General features: G+C 51.5%; 1 protein-coding gene across 15 annotated transcripts in view; it reads right to left on the bottom strand.

Moving 5' to 3' along the window:
- The window catches only part of HSPG2 (heparan sulfate proteoglycan 2), a 456,402-nt gene that overhangs the window by 156,233 nt on the left and 279,888 nt on the right, over positions 1-20,281 (bottom strand). For 8 of the 15 annotated variants that reach the window (XM_073656045.1, XM_073656041.1, XM_073656043.1 and 5 more), the window contains 6 exons: positions 18,731-18,790; positions 18,331-18,453; positions 18,100-18,252; positions 15,922-16,064; positions 15,616-15,693; positions 369-504 (listed from right to left, as the gene is read on the bottom strand). In XM_073656045.1, the coding sequence (XP_073512146.1) occupies positions 369-504; positions 15,616-15,693; positions 15,922-16,064; positions 18,100-18,252; positions 18,331-18,453; positions 18,731-18,790 (693 nt within the window). The remainder of the gene's footprint in view (positions 1-368; positions 505-15,615; positions 15,694-15,921; positions 16,065-18,099; positions 18,253-18,330; positions 18,454-18,730; positions 18,791-20,281) is intronic. The other 7 variants (XM_073656048.1, XM_073656049.1, XM_073656054.1 and 4 more) reach the window with 3 other exon arrangements.

The raw sequence follows: 20,281 nt of genomic DNA, 5'->3' as shown, positions 1-20,281 counted from the left end.
CAGCGCTTTGTTTAATCCCGCCCACAGCGCTCTGTATAACCCCGCCCACAACGCTCTGTATAACCCCGCCCACAACGCTCTGTATAACCCCGCCCACAATTCTCTGTATAACCCCGCCCACAACGCTCTGTATAACCCCACCCACAACGCTCTCTATAAGCCTACAGGTCACTCGACTTCAGTGATCATCTCCTGCTGATAGAACTGAAGCAAGCAGCCCAGTAAGTGACACATGGCTGGAATCAGGGGCTCTGCCTCCACATCACGCAGCCCTCAGACTGATTCCCTTTAGCCCTCATGCCCTGGATTCATTGATTGCGGAGGCTGAATTTCCTCTTTGCAGACACTGGAGTCTTTCGGGCACCCACCTTTCACCACGATCACTTCTATCTGCCGCTGAGAGGAGCCGGCAGAGTTGGTGCCAACGCACAGATATGTCCCGGCATCTGCTGCTGTGATCGATGGGAGCAGAAGAGTGGCGATATCTGTCCTCTCTGTATGAGCCTGAAAATACACAGAAGCCAGGGTGAGCCCCCGTACAAGACCCCCGATCTCTGCTCATAGGAGGTCAGCGCTTGTACGGGAATATAACTGCAGCTCGGCCCCCGTACAAGACCCCCGGTCTCTGCTCATAGGAGGTCAGTGCTTGTACGGGAATATGACCGCAGCTCGGCCCCCATACAAGACCCCCGATCTCTGCTCATAGGAGGTCAGTGCTTGTACGGGAATATAACTGCAGCTCGGCCCCCGTACAAGACCCCCGGTCTCTGCTCATAGGAGGTCAGTGCTTGTACGGGAATATGACCGCAGCTCGGCCCCCATACAAGACCCCCGGTCTCTGCTCATAGGAGGTCAGTGCTTGTACGGGAATATGACCGCAGCTCGGCCCCCGTACAAGACCCCCGATCTCTGCTCATAGGAGGTCAGTGCTTGTACGGGAATATGCTCGGCCCCCATACAAGACCCCCGGTCTCTGCTCATAGGAGGTCAGTGCTTGTACAGGAATATGACCGCAGATCGGCCCCCGTACAAGACTCCCGGTCTCTGCTCATAGGAGGTCAGTGCTTGTACAGGAATATGACCGCAGATCGGCCCCCGTACAAGACCCCCGGTCTCTGCTCATAGGAGGTCAGTGCTTGTACGGGAATATGACCGCAGCTCGGCCCCCGTACAAGACTCCCGGTCTCTGCTCATAGGAGGTCAGCGCTTGTACGGGAATATGACTGCAGCTCGGCCCCCGTACAAGACCCCCGGTCTCTGCTCATAGGAGGTCAGTGCTTGTACAGGAATATGACCGCAGATCGGCCCCCATACAAGACCCCCGATCTCTGCTCATAGGAGGTCAGCGCCTGTACGGGAATATGACCGCAGCTCGGCCCCCGTACAAGACCCCCGATCTCTGCTCATAGGAGGTCAGTGCTTGTACAGGAATATGACCGCAGATCGGCCCCCATACAAGACCCCCGATCTCTGCTCATAGGAGGTCAGCGCTTGTACGGGAATATGACCGCAGCTCGGCCCCCGTACAAGACCCCCGGTCTCTGCTCATAGGAGGTCAGCGCTTGTACGGGAATATGACCGCAGCTCGGCCCCCATACAAGACCCCCGATCTCTGATCATAGGAGGTCAGTGCTTGTACGGGAAGATGACCATAGCTCGGCCCCCATACAAGACCCCCCGGGCGGTAAGATGGGGCGCGGGTGCTGTACAGACTATACGGATATCTGAACTCCTTGTAGCTGCTGTAGCCACATGTTGTGTGTGTATCACGTCACCGGGAGCTCACACATGGCCTGCACCCTCAGAGACACGCCGCCCTCCTATCAGTGGCCCTGTCTATTATGGGCCCCGTGTACAGTTCTGGCCGTGGCTCGTGCAATGGTCATCCCACACGTCAGCAATGTGTACGGGGATGTGACATCCACCCGGCTCACCACAACCAAATGTGGCGGAGAGAATGGTCTCCCAATGACAGTCACTGACCAGGAGGTAGAGAGGAATGGAAGGAAGGGGACTGGGAGCCGGTAGAGCTGGTAGAGCCGGTAGTGCCGGAGACAGGGAGCCGGTAATTCCGGGGACAGGGAGCCGGTAATGGCGGGAGCCGGTAGTGCCAGGGACCAGTAGGGCCGGGGACAGGGAGCCGGGAAGTCGGTAGTCATAGAATCATAGAATCATAGAATGGTAGAGTTGGAAGGGACCTCCTGGGTCATCTGGTCCAACCCCCTGCTCAAAGCAGGATTCACTAGATCATCTCAGACAGATGTCTGTCCAGCCTCTGTTTGAAGATGTCCATCGAAGGGGAACTCACCACCTCTCGTGGCAGCCTGTTCCACTCATTAATCACCCTAACTGTCAAAAAGTTTTTTCTAATATCTAATCTGTGTCTCCTCCCATTTAGTTTCATCCCATTGCTTCTAGTCTTTCCTTGTGCAAATGAGAATAAAGATGATCCTTCTACAATGTGACAGCCCTTGACATATTTGTAGACAGCTATTAAGTCTCCTCTCAGTCTTCTTTTTTGCAAGCTAAACATTCCCAAATCCTGCAACCGTTCCTCATAGGACATGGTTTGCAGACCAGTCACCATTCTGGTCGCTCTTCTCTGAACTTGCTCCAGTTTGTCGATGTCTTTTTTAAAATGTGGTGCCCAAAACTGTACACAGTATTCCAGATGAGGTCTGACCAAAGAGGAGTAAAGACCGATAATGACTTCACGTGATCTAGACTGTATGCTTCTGTTAATACATCCCAGAATTGTATTTGCCTTTTTTGCTGCTGCATCACACTGTTGACTCATGTTCAGTCTATGATCTATTAGTATACCTAAGTCTTTTTCACATGTACTGTTGCTTAGCTCTATTCCTCCCATTCTGTAGATGCTTTTTTCATTTTTATTGCCCAGATGTAGTACTTTGCATTTTTACCTGTTAAAAACCATTCTGTTGGTTGCTGCCCACTGCTCCAGTTTATTTAGGTCTTTTTGAATCCTCTCTCTCTCTTCTCTAGTATTAGCTATCCCTCCTAGCTTTGTGTCATCAGCAAATTTAATCAGTTTACCCTCAATTCCTTCATCTAAATCATTGATAAAGATGTTGAACAATACAGGTCCCAGGACGGAGCCCTGTGGTACCCCACTTGAGACATTCATCCAGCTGGATGTGAAGCCATTTACAACCACCCTTTGAGTCCGATCACTAAGCCAGTTATGAATCCACCTAACAGTTGCCTGGTCCATTGCATACTTGGTCATTTTTTCAATAAGGATGGTGTGAGATACTTTGTCAAATGCTTTGCTGAAGTCAAGATATACTATATCTACAGCATTTCCCTGATCCACCCAGTCAGTGATTCTGTCATAGAAGGAAATTAAGTTAGTCTGACATGACTTGTTAGTTACAAACCCATGGGTTTGTAATGGGGACCAGGAGCCGGTAAGTGATGGGGACCAGGAGCCGGTAAGGCCGAAGACAGGGAGCCGGTAGTGCTTGCGATGGGGAGCCGGTAGTTCTGGGGATGGGGAGCCGGTAGTTCTGGGGACGGGGAGCCGGTAGTGCCGAGGACCGAAAGCCGGTAGTGCCGAGGACCGGAAGCCGGTAGTCTGAGGACAGCAAGTCGGTAGGGCCGGGGACGGGGAGATGGTAGTTCCGGGGACAGGGAGCCGGTAATGCCAGGAGCCGGTGGTGCTGGGGACCGGTAGGGCCGAGGACAGGAAGTCAGAAGGGCCAGGGACAGGGAGTCGGTAGTGCTAGGGATCGATAGTGCCGGGGACAGGGAGCCGGTAGTGCTTGGGACGGGGAGCTGGTAGTGCCGGGGACCGGGAGCCGGTAGTGCCGGGGACCGGGAGCCGGTAGTGCCGGGGACCGGGAGCCGGTAGTGCCGGGGACCGGGAGCCGGTAGTGCCGGAGACGGGGAGCCGGTAGTGCCGGAGACGGGGAGCCGGTAGTGCCGGAGACGGGGAGACGGTAGTGCCGGAGACGGGGAGCCGGTAGTGCCGGGGACCGGGAGCCGGTAGTGCCGGGGAACGGGAGCCAGTAGTGTCGGGACTGGGGTCCGGTAGTGCCGGGGACCGGTAGTGCCGGGGACAGGGAGCCGGTAGCGCCGAGGACCGATTGGGCCGAGGACAGGGAGCCGGAAAGGATGGGGACAGGGAGCCGGCAGTGATGGGGAGCGGGAGCCGGTAAGGCCGAGGACAGGGAGCCGGTAGTGCTTGGGACGGGGAGCAGGTAGTTCCAGGGACTGGGAGCCGGTAGTGCCGAGGACCAGAAGCCGGTAGTGCCGAGGACCGGAAGCCAGTAGTGCCGAGGACCGGAAGCCGGTAGGACCGAGGACCCGGTAGCGCCATAGACCGAGAGCCGGTAGAGCCGGGGACAGGGAGCCGGTAGTTCCAGGGACAGGGAGCTGGCAGTGCCGGGGACAGGGAGCCGGTAGTGCTGGGAGCCGGTAGTGCCGGGGATGGGGAGATGGTAGTTCCGGGCACAGGGAGCCAGTAGTGCCGGGGACAGGGAGCCGGTAATGCCAGGAGCCGGTAGTGCCGGGGACTGGTAGTGCCGAGGACAGGGAGCCGGAAGGGCCGGGGACAGGGAGCCGGAAGGGCCGGGGACAGGGAGCCGGAAGGGCCGGGGACAGGGAGCCAGAAGGGCAGGGGACAGGGAGCCAGAAGGGCCGGGGACAGGGAGCCGGTAGTGATGGGGACCGGGAGCCGGTAAGGCCAAGGACAGGGAGTCTGTAGTGCCGAGGATTGGGAGTCGGTAGCGAAGGGCACCGGGAGCCGGTAGTGCCGGGGACCGGGAGCCGGTAGGAACATGGAGCCGGTAGTGCCGGGGACAGGGAGCCAGTAGTGCCGGGAGCCGGTAATGCCGGGAGCCGGTACTGACGGGGACCGGTAGGGCCAGGGACAGGGAGCCGGTAGGAACAGGGAGCCGGGAGCTGGTAGTTCTGGGGACGGGGAGATGGTAGTGCAAGGAACTGGGAGCTGGAAGTGTCGAGGACAGGGAGCCGGTAGTGCAGGTCACTAAAATATGTAGCATAATATATGAAGTCATTATGGGGCAGTTTATAGTGATGTAGGGTCACACATGGAGTTGTTATGGGTCATCGCTCATGTTCGGGGCAGTGTACAGTGATGTAGGGTCACACATGGAGTTGTTATAGGGCATCGCTCATGTTCGGGGCAGTGTACAGTGATGTAGGGTCACACATGGAGTTGTTATAGGGCATCGCTCATGTTCGGGGCAGTGTACAGTGATGTAGGGTCACACATGGAGTTGTTATAGGGCATCGCTCATGTTCGGGGCAGTGTACAGTGATGTAGGGTCACACATGGAGTTGTTATAGGTCATCGCTCATGTTCGGGGCAGTGTACAGTGATGTAGGGTCACACATGGAGTTGTTATAGGCCATCGCTCATGTTCGGAGCAGTGTGCAGTGATGTAGGGTCACACATGGAGTTGTTATAGGTCATCGCTCATGTTCGGGGCAGTGTGCAGTGATGTAGGGTCACACATGGAGTTGTTATAGGTCATCGCTCATGTTCGGGGCAGTGTACAGTGATGTAGGGTCACACATGGAGTTGTTATGGGTCATCTCTCATGTTCGGGGCAGTGTACAGTGATGTAGGGTCACACATGGAGTTGTTATAGGTCATCGCTCATGTTCGGGGCAGTGTACAGTGATGTAGGGTCACACATGGAGTTGTTATAGGGCATCGCTCATGTTCGGGGCAGTGTACAGTGATGTAGGGTCACACATGGAGTTGTTATAGGGCATCGCTCATGTTCGGGGCAGTGTACAGTGATGTAGGGTCACACATGGAGTTGTTATAGGGCATCGCTCATGTTCGGGGCAGTGTACAGTGATGTAGGGTCACACATGGAGTTGTTATAGGTCATCGCTCATGTTCGGGGCAGTGTACAGTGATGTAGGGTCACACATGGAGTTGTTATAGGCCATCGCTCATGTTCGGAGCAGTGTGCAGTGATGTAGGGTCACACATGGAGTTGTTATAGGTCATCGCTCATGTTCGGGGCAGTGTACAGTGATGTAGGGTCACACATGGAGTTGTTATAGGTCATCGCTCATGTTCGGGGCTGTGTACAGTGATGTAGGGTCACACATGGAGTTGTTATGGGTCATTGCTCATGTTCAGGGCAGTGTACAGTGATGTAGGGTCACACATGGAGTTGTTATGGGTCATCGCTCATGTTCGGGGCAGTGTACAGTGATGTAGGGTCACACATGGAGTTGTTATAGGTCATCGCTCATGTTCAGGGCAGTGTACAGTGATGTAGGGTCACACATGGAGTTGTTATAGGTCATCGCTCATGTTCGGGGCAGTGTACAGTGATGTAGGGTCACACATGGAGTTGTTATAGGTCATCGCTCATGTTCAGGGCAGTGTACAGTGATGTAGGGTCACACATGGAGTTGTTATAGGTCATCGCTCATGTTCGGGGCAGTGTACAGTGATGTAGGGTCACACATGGAGTTGTTATAGGTCATCTCTCATGTTCAGGGCAGTGTACAGTGATGTAGGGTCACACATGGAGTTGTTATAGGTCATCGCTCATGTTCGGGGCTGTGTACAGTGATGTAGGGTCACACATGGAGTTGTTATGGGTCATCGCTCATGTTCGGGGCAGTGTACAGTGATGTAGGGTCACACATGGAGTTGTTATAGGTCATCGCTCATGTTCGGGGCTGTGTACAGTGATGTAGGGTCACACATGGAGTTGGTATAGGTCATCGCTCATGTTCGGGGCAGTGTACAGTGATGTAGGGTCACACATGGAGTTGGTATAGGTCATCGCTCATGTTCGGGGCAGTGTACAGTGATGTAGGGTCACACATGGAGTTGTTATAGGTCATTGCTCATGTTCGGGGCTGTGTACAGTGATGTAGGGTCACACATGGAGTTGGTATAGGTCATCGCTCATGTTCGGGGCTGTGTACAGTGATGTAGGGTCACACATGGAGTTGGTATAGGTCATCGCTCATGTTCGGGGCAGTGTACAGTGATGTAGGGTCACACATGGAGTTGTTATAGGTCATTGCTCATGTTCGGGGCTGTGTACAGTGATGTAGGGTCACACATGGAGTTGGTATAGGTCATCGCTCATGTTCGGGGCAGTGTACAGTGATGTAGGGTCACACATGGAGTTGTTATAGGTCATCGCTCATGTTCGGGGCAGTGTACAGTGATGTAGGGTCACACATGGAGTTGTTATGGGTCATTGCTCATGTTCAGGGCAGTGTACAGTGATGTAGGGTCACACATGGAGTTGTTATGGGTCATCGCTCATGTTCGGGGCAGTGTACAGTGATGTAGGGTCACACATGGAGTTGTTATAGGTCATCGCTCATGTTCAGGGCAGTGTACAGTGATGTAGGGTCACACATGGAGTTGTTATAGGTCATCGCTCATGTTCGGGGCAGTGTACAGTGATGTAGGGTCACACATGGAGTTGTTATAGGTCATCTCTCATGTTCGGGGCTGTGTACAGTGATGTAGGGTCACTCATGGAGTTGTTATAGGTCATCGCTCATGTTCGGGGCAGTGTACAGTGATGTAGGGTCACACATGGAGTTGTTATAGGTCATTGCTCATGTTCGGGGCAGTGTACAGTGATGTAGGGTCACACATGGAGTTGTTATAGGTCATTGCTCATGTTCGGGGCAGTGTACAGTGATGTAGGGTCACACATGGAGTTGTTATAGGTCATCGCTCATGTTCGGGGCAGTGTACAGTGATGTAGGGTCACACATGGAGTTGTTATGGGTCATCTCTCATGTTCGGGGCACTGTACAGTGATGTAGGGTCACTCATGGAGTTGTTATAGGTCATCGCTCATGTTCGGGGCAGTGTACAGTGATGTAGGGTCACACATGGAGTTGTTATGGGTCATCTCTCATGTTCGGGGCAGTGTACAGTGAAGTAGGGTCACACATGGAGTTGTTATAGGGCATCGCTCATGTTCGGGGCAGTGTACAGTGATGTAGGGTCACACATGGAGTTGTTATGGGTCATCTCTCATGTTCGGGGCACTGTACAGTGATGTAGGGTCACACATGGAGTTGTTATGGGTCATCGCTCTTGTTCAGGGCAGTGTACAGTGATGTAGGGTCACACATGGAGTTGTTATGGGTCATTGCTCATGTTCGGGGCAGTGTACAGTGATGTAGGGTCACACATGGAGTTGTTATAGGTCATCTCTCATGTTCGGGGCTGTGTACAGTGATGTAGGGTCACACATGGAGTTGTTATAGGTCATTGCTCATGTTCGGGGCAGTGTACAGTGATGTAGGGTCACACATGGAGTTGTTATAGGTCATCGCTCATGTCCGGGGCAGTGTACAGTGATGTAGGGTCACACATGGAGTTGTTATAGGTCATCTCTCATGTTCGGGGCAGTGTACAGTGATGTAGGGTCACACATGGAGTTGTTATAGGTCATCGCTCATGTTCGGGGCAGTGTACAGTGATGTAGGGTCACACATGGAGTTGTTATAGGTCATCGCTCATGTCCGGGGCAGTGTACAGTGATGTAGGGTCACACATGGAGTTGTTATAGGCCATCGCTCATGTTCGGGGCAGTGTACAGTGATGTAGGGTCACACATGGAGTTGTTATAGGTCATCGCTCATGTTCGGGGCAGTGTACAGTGATGTAGGGTCACACATGGAGTTGTTATAGGTCATCGCTCATGTTCGGGGCAGTGTACAGTGATGTAGGGTCACACATGGAGTTGTTATAGGTCATCGCTCATGTTCGGGGCAGTGTACAGTGATGTAGGGTCACACATGGAGTTGTTATAGGTCATTGCTCATGTCCGGGGCAGTGTACAGTGATGTAGGGTCACACATGGAGTTGTTATAGGCCATCGCTCATGTTCGGGGCAGTGTACAGTGATGTAGGGTCACACATGGAGTTGTTATAGGTCATCGCTCATGTTCAGGGCAGTGTACAGTGATGTAGGGTCACACATGGAGTTGTTATGGGCCATCGCTCATGTTCGGGGCAGTGTACAGTGATGTAGGGTCACACATGGAGTTGTTATAGGTCATCGCTCATGTTCGGGGCTGTGTACAGTGATGTAGGGTCACACATGGAGTTGTTATGGGTCATTGCTCATGTTCAGGGCAGTGTACAGTGATGTAGGGTCACACATGGAGTTGTTATGGGTCATCGCTCATGTTCGGGGCAGTGTACAGTGATGTAGGGTCACACATGGAGTTGTTATAGGTCATCGCTCATGTTCAGGGCAGTGTACAGTGATGTAGGGTCACACATGGAGTTGTTATAGGTCATCGCTCATGTTCGGGGCAGTGTACAGTGATGTAGGGTCACACATGGAGTTGTTATAGGTCATCGCTCATGTTCAGGGCAGTGTACAGTGATGTAGGGTCACACATGGAGTTGTTATAGGTCATCGCTCATGTTCGGGGCAGTGTACAGTGATGTAGGGTCACACATGGAGTTGTTATAGGTCATCTCTCATGTTCAGGGCAGTGTACAGTGATGTAGGGTCACACATGGAGTTGTTATAGGTCATCGCTCATGTTCGGGGCTGTGTACAGTGATGTAGGGTCACACATGGAGTTGTTATGGGTCATCGCTCATGTTCGGGGCAGTGTACAGTGATGTAGGGTCACACATGGAGTTGTTATAGGTCATTGCTCATGTTCGGGGCAGTGTACAGTGATGTAGGGTCACACATGGAGTTGTTATAGGTCATTGCTCATGTTCGGGGCAGTGTACAGTGATGTAGGGTCACACATGGAGTTGTTATAGGTCATCGCTCATGTTCGGGGCAGTGTACAGTGATGTAGGGTCACACATGGAGTTGTTATAGGTCATTGCTCATGTTCGGGGCAGTGTACAGTGATGTAGGGTCACTCATGGAGTTGTTATAGGGCATCGCTCATGTTCGGGGCAGTGTACAGTGATGTAGGGTCACACATGGAGTTGTTATGGGTCATCTCTCATGTTCGGGGCACTGTACAGTGATGTAGGGTCACTCATGGAGTTGTTATAGGTCATCGCTCATGTTCGGGGCAGTGTACAGTGATGTAGGGTCACACATGGAGTTGTTATGGGTCATCTCTCATGTTCGGGGCAGTGTACAGTGAAGTAGGGTCACACATGGAGTTGTTATAGGGCATCGCTCATGTTCGGGGCAGTGTACAGTGATGTAGGGTCACACATGGAGTTGTTATGGGTCATCTCTCATGTTCGGGGCACTGTACAGTGATGTAGGGTCACACATGGAGTTGTTATGGGTCATCGCTCTTGTTCAGGGCAGTGTACAGTGATGTAGGGTCACACATGGAGTTGTTATGGGTCATTGCTCATGTTCGGGGCAGTGTACAGTGATGTAGGGTCACACATGGAGTTGTTATAGGTCATCTCTCATGTTCGGGGCTGTGTACAGTGATGTAGGGTCACACATGGAGTTGTTATAGGTCATTGCTCATGTTCGGGGCAGTGTACAGTGATGTAGGGTCACACATGGAGTTGTTATAGGTCATCGCTCATGTCCGGGGCAGTGTACAGTGATGTAGGGTCACACATGGAGTTGTTATAGGTCATCTCTCATGTTCGGGGCAGTGTACAGTGATGTAGGGTCACACATGGAGTTGTTATAGGTCATCGCTCATGTTCGGGGCAGTGTACAGTGATGTAGGGTCACACATGGAGTTGTTATAGGTCATCGCTCATGTCCGGGGCAGTGTACAGTGATGTAGGGTCACACATGGAGTTGTTATAGGCCATCGCTCATGTTCGGGGCAGTGTACAGTGATGTAGGGTCACACATGGAGTTGTTATAGGTCATCGCTCATGTTCGGGGCAGTGTACAGTGATGTAGGGTCACACATGGAGTTGTTATAGGTCATCGCTCATGTTCGGGGCAGTGTACAGTGATGTAGGGTCACACATGGAGTTGTTATAGGTCATCGCTCATGTTCGGGGCAGTGTACAGTGATGTAGGGTCACACATGGAGTTGTTATAGGTCATTGCTCATGTCCGGGGCAGTGTACAGTGATGTAGGGTCACACATGGAGTTGTTATAGGCCATCGCTCATGTTCGGGGCAGTGTACAGTGATGTAGGGTCACACATGGAGTTGTTATAGGTCATCGCTCATGTTCAGGGCAGTGTACAGTGATGTAGGGTCACACATGGAGTTGTTATGGGCCATCGCTCATGTTCGGGGCAGTGTACAGTGATGTAGGGTCACACATGGAGTTGTTATAGGTCATCGCTCATGTTCGGGGCTGTGTACAGTGATGTAGGGTCACACATGGAGTTGTTATGGGTCATTGCTCATGTTCAGGGCAGTGTACAGTGATGTAGGGTCACACATGGAGTTGTTATGGGTCATCGCTCATGTTCGGGGCAGTGTACAGTGATGTAGGGTCACACATGGAGTTGTTATAGGTCATCGCTCATGTTCAGGGCAGTGTACAGTGATGTAGGGTCACACATGGAGTTGTTATAGGTCATCGCTCATGTTCGGGGCAGTGTACAGTGATGTAGGGTCACACATGGAGTTGTTATAGGTCATCGCTCATGTTCAGGGCAGTGTACAGTGATGTAGGGTCACACATGGAGTTGTTATAGGTCATCGCTCATGTTCGGGGCAGTGTACAGTGATGTAGGGTCACACATGGAGTTGTTATAGGTCATCTCTCATGTTCAGGGCAGTGTACAGTGATGTAGGGTCACACATGGAGTTGTTATAGGTCATCGCTCATGTTCGGGGCTGTGTACAGTGATGTAGGGTCACACATGGAGTTGTTATGGGTCATCGCTCATGTTCGGGGCAGTGTACAGTGATGTAGGGTCACACATGGAGTTGTTATAGGTCATCGCTCATGTTCGGGGCTGTGTACAGTGATGTAGGGTCACACATGGAGTTGGTATAGGTCATCGCTCATGTTCGGGGCAGTGTACAGTGATGTAGGGTCACACATGGAGTTGGTATAGGTCATCGCTCATGTTCGGGGCAGTGTACAGTGATGTAGGGTCACACATGGAGTTGTTATAGGTCATTGCTCATGTTCGGGGCTGTGTACAGTGATGTAGGGTCACACATGGAGTTGGTATAGGTCATCGCTCATGTTCGGGGCTGTGTACAGTGATGTAGGGTCACACATGGAGTTGGTATAGGTCATCGCTCATGTTCGGGGCAGTGTACAGTGATGTAGGGTCACACATGGAGTTGTTATAGGTCATTGCTCATGTTCGGGGCTGTGTACAGTGATGTAGGGTCACACATGGAGTTGGTATAGGTCATCGCTCATGTTCGGGGCAGTGTACAGTGATGTAGGGTCACACATGGAGTTGTTATAGGTCATCGCTCATGTTCGGGGCAGTGTACAGTGATGTAGGGTCACACATGGAGTTGTTATGGGTCATTGCTCATGTTCAGGGCAGTGTACAGTGATGTAGGGTCACACATGGAGTTGTTATGGGTCATCGCTCATGTTCGGGGCAGTGTACAGTGATGTAGGGTCACACATGGAGTTGTTATAGGTCATCGCTCATGTTCAGGGCAGTGTACAGTGATGTAGGGTCACACATGGAGTTGTTATAGGTCATCGCTCATGTTCGGGGCAGTGTACAGTGATGTAGGGTCACACATGGAGTTGTTATAGGTCATCTCTCATGTTCGGGGCTGTGTACAGTGATGTAGGGTCACTCATGGAGTTGTTATAGGTCATCGCTCATGTTCGGGGCAGTGTACAGTGATGTAGGGTCACACATGGAGTTGTTATAGGTCATTGCTCATGTTCGGGGCAGTGTACAGTGATGTAGGGTCACACATGGAGTTGTTATAGGTCATTGCTCATGTTCGGGGCAGTGTACAGTGATGTAGGGTCACACATGGAGTTGTTATAGGTCATCGCTCATGTTCGGGGCAGTGTACAGTGATGTAGGGTCACACATGGAGTTGTTATAGGTCATTGCTCATGTTCGGGGCAGTGTACAGTGATGTAGGGTCACTCATGGAGTTGTTATAGGGCATCGCTCATGTTCGGGGCAGTGTACAGTGATGTAGGGTCACACATGGAGTTGTTATGGGTCATCTCTCATGTTCGGGGCACTGTACAGTGATGTAGGGTCACTCATGGAGTTGTTATAGGTCATCGCTCATGTTCGGGGCAGTGTACAGTGATGTAGGGTCACACATGGAGTTGTTATGGGTCATCTCTCATGTTCGGGGCAGTGTACAGTGAAGTAGGGTCACACATGGAGTTGTTATAGGGCATCGCTCATGTTCGGGGCAGTGTACAGTGATGTAGGGTCACACATGGAGTTGTTATGGGTCATCTCTCATGTTCGGGGCACTGTACAGTGATGTAGGGTCACACATGGAGTTGTTATGGGTCATCGCTCTTGTTCAGGGCAGTGTACAGTGATGTAGGGTCACACATGGAGTTGTTATGGGTCATTGCTCATGTTCGGGGCAGTGTACAGTGATGTAGGGTCACACATGGAGTTGTTATAGGTCATCTCTCATGTTCGGGGCTGTGTACAGTGATGTAGGGTCACACATGGAGTTGTTATAGGTCATTGCTCATGTTCGGGGCAGTGTACAGTGATGTAGGGTCACACATGGAGTTGTTATAGGTCATCGCTCATGTCCGGGGCAGTGTACAGTGATGTAGGGTCACACATGGAGTTGTTATAGGTCATCTCTCATGTTCGGGGCAGTGTACAGTGATGTAGGGTCACACATGGAGTTGTTATAGGTCATCGCTCATGTTCGGGGCAGTGTACAGTGATGTAGGGTCACACATGGAGTTGTTATAGGTCATCGCTCATGTCCGGGGCAGTGTACAGTGATGTAGGGTCACACATGGAGTTGTTATAGGCCATCGCTCATGTTCGGGGCAGTGTACAGTGATGTAGGGTCACACATGGAGTTGTTATAGGTCATCGCTCATGTTCGGGGCAGTGTACAGTGATGTAGGGTCACACATGGAGTTGTTATAGGTCATCGCTCATGTTCGGGGCAGTGTACAGTGATGTAGGGTCACACATGGAGTTGTTATAGGTCATCGCTCATGTTCGGGGCAGTGTACAGTGATGTAGGGTCACACATGGAGTTGTTATAGGTCATTGCTCATGTCCGGGGCAGTGTACAGTGATGTAGGGTCACACATGGAGTTGTTATAGGCCATCGCTCATGTTCGGGGCAGTGTACAGTGATGTAGGGTCACACATGGAGTTGTTATAGGTCATCGCTCATGTTCGGGGCAGTGTACAGTGATGTAGGGTCACACATGGAGTTGTTATAGGTCATCGCTCATGTCCGGGGCAGTGTACAGTGATGTAGAGTCACACATGGAGTTGTTATAGGCCATCGCTCATGTTCGGGGCAGTGTACAGTGATGTAGGGTCACACATGGAGTTGTTATGGGTCATCGCTCATGTCCGGGGCAGTGTACAGTGATGTAGGGTCACACATGGAGTTGTTATGGGGCATCGCTCATGTCCGGGGCAGTATACAGTGATGTAGGGTCACACATGGAGTTGTTATGGGTCATCGCTCATGTTCGGGGCAGTGTACAGTGATGTAGGGTCATACATGGAGTTGTTATAGGTCATTGCTCATGTTCGGGGCAGTGTACAGTGATGTAGGGTCACTCATGGAGTTGTTATAGGTCATCGCTCATGTCCGGGGCAGTGTACAGTGATGTAGGGTCACACATGGAGTTGTTATGGGGCATCGCTCATGTTCGGGGCAGTGTACAGTGATGTAGGGTCACACATGGAGTTGTTATGGGTCATCGCTCATGTTCGGGGCAGTGTACAGTGATGTAGGGTCACACATGGAGTTGTTATAGGTCATCGCTCATGTTCGGGGCAGTGTACAGTGATGTAGGGTCACACATGGAGTTGTTATGGGTCATCGCTCATGTTCGGGGCAGTGTACAGTGATGTAGGGTCACACATGGAGTTGTTATAGGTCATCGCTCATGTTCAGGGCAGTGTACAGTGATGTAGGGTCACACATGGAGTTGGTATAGGTCATCGCTCATGTTCGGGGCAGTGTACAGTGATGTAGGGTCACACATGGAGTTGGTATAGGCCATCGCTCATGTTCGGGGCAGTGTACAGTGATGTAGGGTCACACATGGAGTTGTTATAGGTCATCGCTCATGTTCGGGGCAGTGTACAGTGATGTAGGGTCACACATGGAGTTGTTATAGGTCATTGCTCATGTTCGGGGCAGTGTACAGTGATGTAGGGTCACTCATGGAGTTGTTATAGGTCATTGCTCATGTTCGGGGCAGTGTACAGTGATGTAGGGTCACTCATGGAGTTGTTATAGGTCATCGCTCGTGTTCGGGGCTGTGTACAGTGATGTAGGGTCACACATGGAGTTGTTATAGGTCATCGCTCATGTTCGGGGCAGTGTACAGTGATGTAGGGTCACACATGGAGTTGTTATGGGTCATCTCTCATGTTCGGGGCAGTGTACAGTGATGTAGGGTCACACATGGAGTTGTTATAGGTCATCGCTCATGTTCGGGGCAGTGTACAGTGATGTAGGGTCACTCATGGCTGTCCCGGCTGTGTCTATGGCTTCGGATGGTTATATATGATACCTGCAGCTCCTGAATCCGCCTCTGGATAGCTTCCAGGCTGCTGCTTCGAAAGTGAAGGAAGCCAAGAGAGGTGAGGGCCTGAGCAGACGGATGGCCGAGAGAGAGAGATAGAGAGAGACAGGGGGGACAGAAAGTGAGAGGGAGTAAACCATAGGGAGCAGTGCTGATCATGCAAGAAACATGAGGCGGCAGGACGGAGACCTTGTGGATTGCGTGACGGCTGCAGGTCCTGATCCTGTAAAGTGTCACCAGATTCTGCAGGCGGTCGCATCCTTTTAGCATATAGAGACCTACAGCTCATCTCACCTGAGGGGGAAGGATACCATCTTGCTTCCTCCAGGAGATTGTTGGAGTGGGGCTTCCGAGCGCTCGGCAGTACAGCCGTGCCGTGTCACCTTCTCTGACCTCCGTCCTCTCGGGGCTCACCTGGACATCAGGCAGGTTTCCACCTGTGAGTAGATGAGATGTCACAGCCTTTCCCATCAGATTCAGTGCAAGTTGTGTACTCAAAAAACGGATCCAAATAAGCAGCTAAACTTAAAGAGGACCAAGAAACATCATGAAGTCAAAGGAGACCAAGAGACATCATGAAGCCAAAGGAGACCAAGAAACATCATGAAGCCAAAGGAGACTAAGAAACATCATGAAGCCAAAGGAGACCAAGAAACATCATGAAGCCAAAGGAGACCAAGAAACATCATGAAGCCAAAGGAGACCAAGAAACATCATGAAGCCAAAGGAGACCAAGAAACATCATGAAGCCAAAGGAGACCAAGAAACATCATGAAGCCAAAGGAGACCAAGAAACATCATGAAGCCAAAGGAGACCAAGAGACATCATGAAGCCAAAGGAGACCAAGAAACATCATGAAGCCAAAGGAGACCAAGAAACATCATGAAGCCAAAGGAGACCAAGAAACATCATGAAGCCAAAGGAGACCAAGAAACATCATGAAGCCAAAGGAGACCAAGAAACATCAAGAAGCCAAAGGAGACCAAGTTCTAAAAATAATCTCAATATATAATTAATTAGGAAAGCTAAAAAACAAATACATTATACTGGATGTACTTCTATAAGGAGATGTAAGATGGACTCCTGTGTATTATGGAGAAGAAGCTGCAACTAGGTCAATGCTGTCACGACGTCTTCTCGGTGTCTGTGTATGTAGCAAGGGACTTAGATCACCCTCTACAAGAAGCTTTGTCCTCTTCTAAAATATGAACCCCTTTGGAAGCAGCTGTATACTCCTCTAGAAGATAAGCCATTTAGAAGCAGCTATATCCTTTTCTAGAGATTAACCCTTCAAAAACAGCTGTATCCTCCTCTAAAAGTTTCACCCTTTTGAAGCAGCTGCATCCTTCTATATAGTTACCCTTGAGAAGCAACTGTATCGTTATCTAGCTTAACCCATTATAAACAGCTGAATGATTCTTTGGATTCACCCTTTAGAAGCAGTTGTATCATCCTCTAGATTAACCCTTTAGAAGCAACTTTATTCTTCTTTAGAATCACTCTTGAGAAGCAGCTGTATCTTTATCTAGCTTAACCCATTAAAAGCAGCTGTATCCTTCTTTAGATTCACCTTTTAAAAGTAGCCGCATCCTCCTCTAAAAGATTCATCCTGTAGAAGCAGCTGTATCCTCCTCTAGAATCTTAACCTTTTAGAAGCGGCTGAATCTTTCTCTAGGAGACTAATCCATTAGAAGCAGCTGTATTCTTCTCTGAATTAACCCTTTAGAAGCAGCTGTATCCTCCTCTAAAATCTTAACCTTTTAGAAGCGGCTGAATCTTTCTCTAGGAGACTAATCCATTAGAACCAGCTGTATCCTTCTCTGAATTAACCCTTTAGAAGCCGCTGTATCCTCCTCTAGAATCTTAACCTTTTAGAAGCAGCTGAATCTTTCTCTAGGAGACTAATCCATTAGAACCAGCTGTATCCTTCTCTGAATTAACCCTTTAGAAGCCGCTGTATCCTCCTCTAGAATCTTAACCTTTTAGAAGCGGCTGAATCTTTCTCTAGGAGACTAATCCATTAGAACCAGCTGTATCCTTCTCTGAATTAACCCTTTAGAAGCCGCTGTATCCTCCTCTAGAATCTTAACCTTTTAGAAGCAGCTGAATCTTTCTCTAGGAGACTAATCCATTAGAACCAGCTGTATCCTTCTCTGAATTAACCCTTTAGAAGCAGCTTAATCCTTGCATGAATTCACCCTTCAGAAGCAGCTATGTTACCCCCCTTTATCTCGGCTGTGTAACGCACAGGGACATCTTATTACATGGCTGATAAATATCAATATTCAGGCTTCTGGTGGGAGGGGAGGAAACATTTTACAAGATTTGCTGCTCATTGGGGTACATTAGTAAGATCTCCTGGAGACTTTCTTTTTCCCCTAACTGGTAGGACCTCCTTGTCCGTGACGCCTTTGGCTTGCAAGAGGCCCCTCACCGCTCCGTAGCGGACACACAGCAGAACTTATACTCACTATGAACCCTCAGATCAGCCCTCGCCACGTGTTGCCCAAAGCTGTTGTGCACCCGGCAGGTGTAGTGGCCCTCATCGGAGAGCTGGGTGGATGAGAAGCGCAGGACACCTCGATGGACACTGGCTCTGGATGAGATGCCTCCATTATGACCACCTGCAGGGGGTGCAGGACACACAGTGAGCTCCCCGTCAGCTGCATCTCCTCTATCATCCGCTCGCTGTGCGTACTCACCAGTCCACTCCACAGTCGGTGTCGGGGTCCCAGTCGCTGTGCAGCGGAACTCTGCCGGCTGACCCTGCTGGACACTCAGCTGCCGGGGCTCAATGACCGCCACTGGGGGGAGCCCTGCGCCCGCTACAAGGTGGTGGAGAACAGATTACACAAGAGTATGCGGGAGGAGACGCTCAGTCTACACACGGGCCGCGAGCTCCCAGAGGGGAACATATATGTCCGTCAGCTCTGGCCATGAGGATGGAGAAGGCAATGTATGGAAGGAAGCGCAGGGGTTAGCATGACCGCAGACCCCGCGCCTGCACATGGAGATGAGGTTGCACGCAGGGCGGCGGAGCTGGCGGTGTGGATTGGCATGCAGCAGATGCTCAACGGGCAAGACCACTCCATGCCAACTTACATGGTCTGTGTCCTTCAATGGTCTCGTAGGGTCCATAGAACATCTGGGTGTGGGAGGTCTCTGTGGATAAAACCAGCTTTAGTGGGAGGAATAGTCTGCAGAGACGGAGGAGGCGCAGCTCTCCCCAGACCGAGGCTTAAACTGAAGCCTGACTGCCACCGATGGAGCAGACTGCAGTGCAGCAAGGACGCCGCCGCCCCAGAGCAGAGCCCACCGGAGAAGGACAGAGGAGTCTGGAGGAGGAGAAGGACAGAGGAGTCTGGAGGAGGAGAAGGACAGAGGAGTCTGGAGGAGGAGAAGGACAGAGGAGTCTGGAGGAGGAGAAGGACAGAGGAGTCTGGAGAAGGAGAAGGACAGAGGAGTCTGGAGGAGGAGAAGGACAGAGGAGTCTGGAGGAGGAGGAAGACAGAGGAGTCTGGAGGAGGAGAAGGACAGAGGAGTCTGGAGGAGGAGAAGAACAGAGGAGTCTGGAGGAGGAGAAGGACAGAGGAGTCTGGAGGAAGACAGAGGAGTCTGGAGGAGGAGGAAGACAGAGGAGTCTGGAGGAGGAGAAGCACAGAGGAGTCTGGAGGAGGAGAAGCACAGAGGAGTCTGGAGGAGGAGAAGAACAGAGGAGTCTGGAGGAGGAGAAGCACAGAGGAGTCTGGAGGAGGAGAAGAACAGAGGAGTCTGGAGGAGGAGAAGAACAGAGGAGTCTGGAGGAGGAGAAGCACAGAGGAGTCTGGAGGAGGAGAAGCACAGAGGAGTCTGGAGGAGGAGAAGAACAGAGGAGTCTGGAGGAGGAGAAGGACAGAGGAGTCTGGAAGAGGAGAAGGACAGAGGAGTCTGGAGGAGGAGAAGGACAGAGGAGTCTGGAGGAGGAGAAGGACAGAGGAGTCTGGAGGAGGAGAAGGACAGAGGAGTCTGGAGGAGGAGAAGAACAGAGGAGTCTGGAGGAGGAGAAGCACAGAGGAGTCTGGAGGAGGAGAAGCACAGAGGAGTCTGGAGGAGGAGAAGCACAGAGGAGTCTGGAGGAGGAGAAGCACAGAGGAGTCTGGAGGAGGAGAAGCACAGAGGAGTCTGGAGGAGGAGAAGCACAGAGGAGTCTGGAGGAGGAGAAGCACAGAGGAGTCTGGAGGAGGAGAAGCACAGAGGAGTCTGGAGGAGGAGGAAGACAGAGGAGTCTGGAGGAGGAGAAGGACAGAGGAGTCTGGAGGAGGAGAAGGACAGAGGAGTCTGGAGGAGGAGAAGGACAGAGGAGTCTGGAGGAGGAGAAGAACAGAGGAGTCTGGAGGAGGAGAAGAACAGAGGAATCTGGAGGAGGAGAAGAACAGAGGAGTCTGGAGGAGGAGAAGAACAGAGGAGTCTGGAGGAGGAGAAGAACAGAGGAGTCTGGAGGAGGAGAAGGACAGAGGAGTCTGGAGGAGGAGAAGAACAGAGGAGTCTGGAGGAGGAGAAGAACAGAGGAGTCTGGAGGAGGAGGAAGACAGAGGAGTCTGGGGGAGGAGAAGGACAGAGGAGTCTGGGGGAGGAGAAGGACAGAGGAGTCTGGAGGAGGAGAAGGACAGAGGA

The sequence above is a fragment of the Phyllobates terribilis genome, unplaced genomic scaffold (assembly GCF_046119375.1).
Source record: "Phyllobates terribilis strain yellow unplaced genomic scaffold, ASM4611937v1 Scaffold_12__6_contigs__length_324123572, whole genome shotgun sequence".
In the NCBI taxonomy this organism is placed as follows: domain Eukaryota; kingdom Metazoa; phylum Chordata; class Amphibia; order Anura; family Dendrobatidae; genus Phyllobates; species Phyllobates terribilis.
The sequence above is the reverse complement of the archived record's forward strand: the minus strand, read 5'-3'. Positions and strand labels throughout refer to the sequence as shown.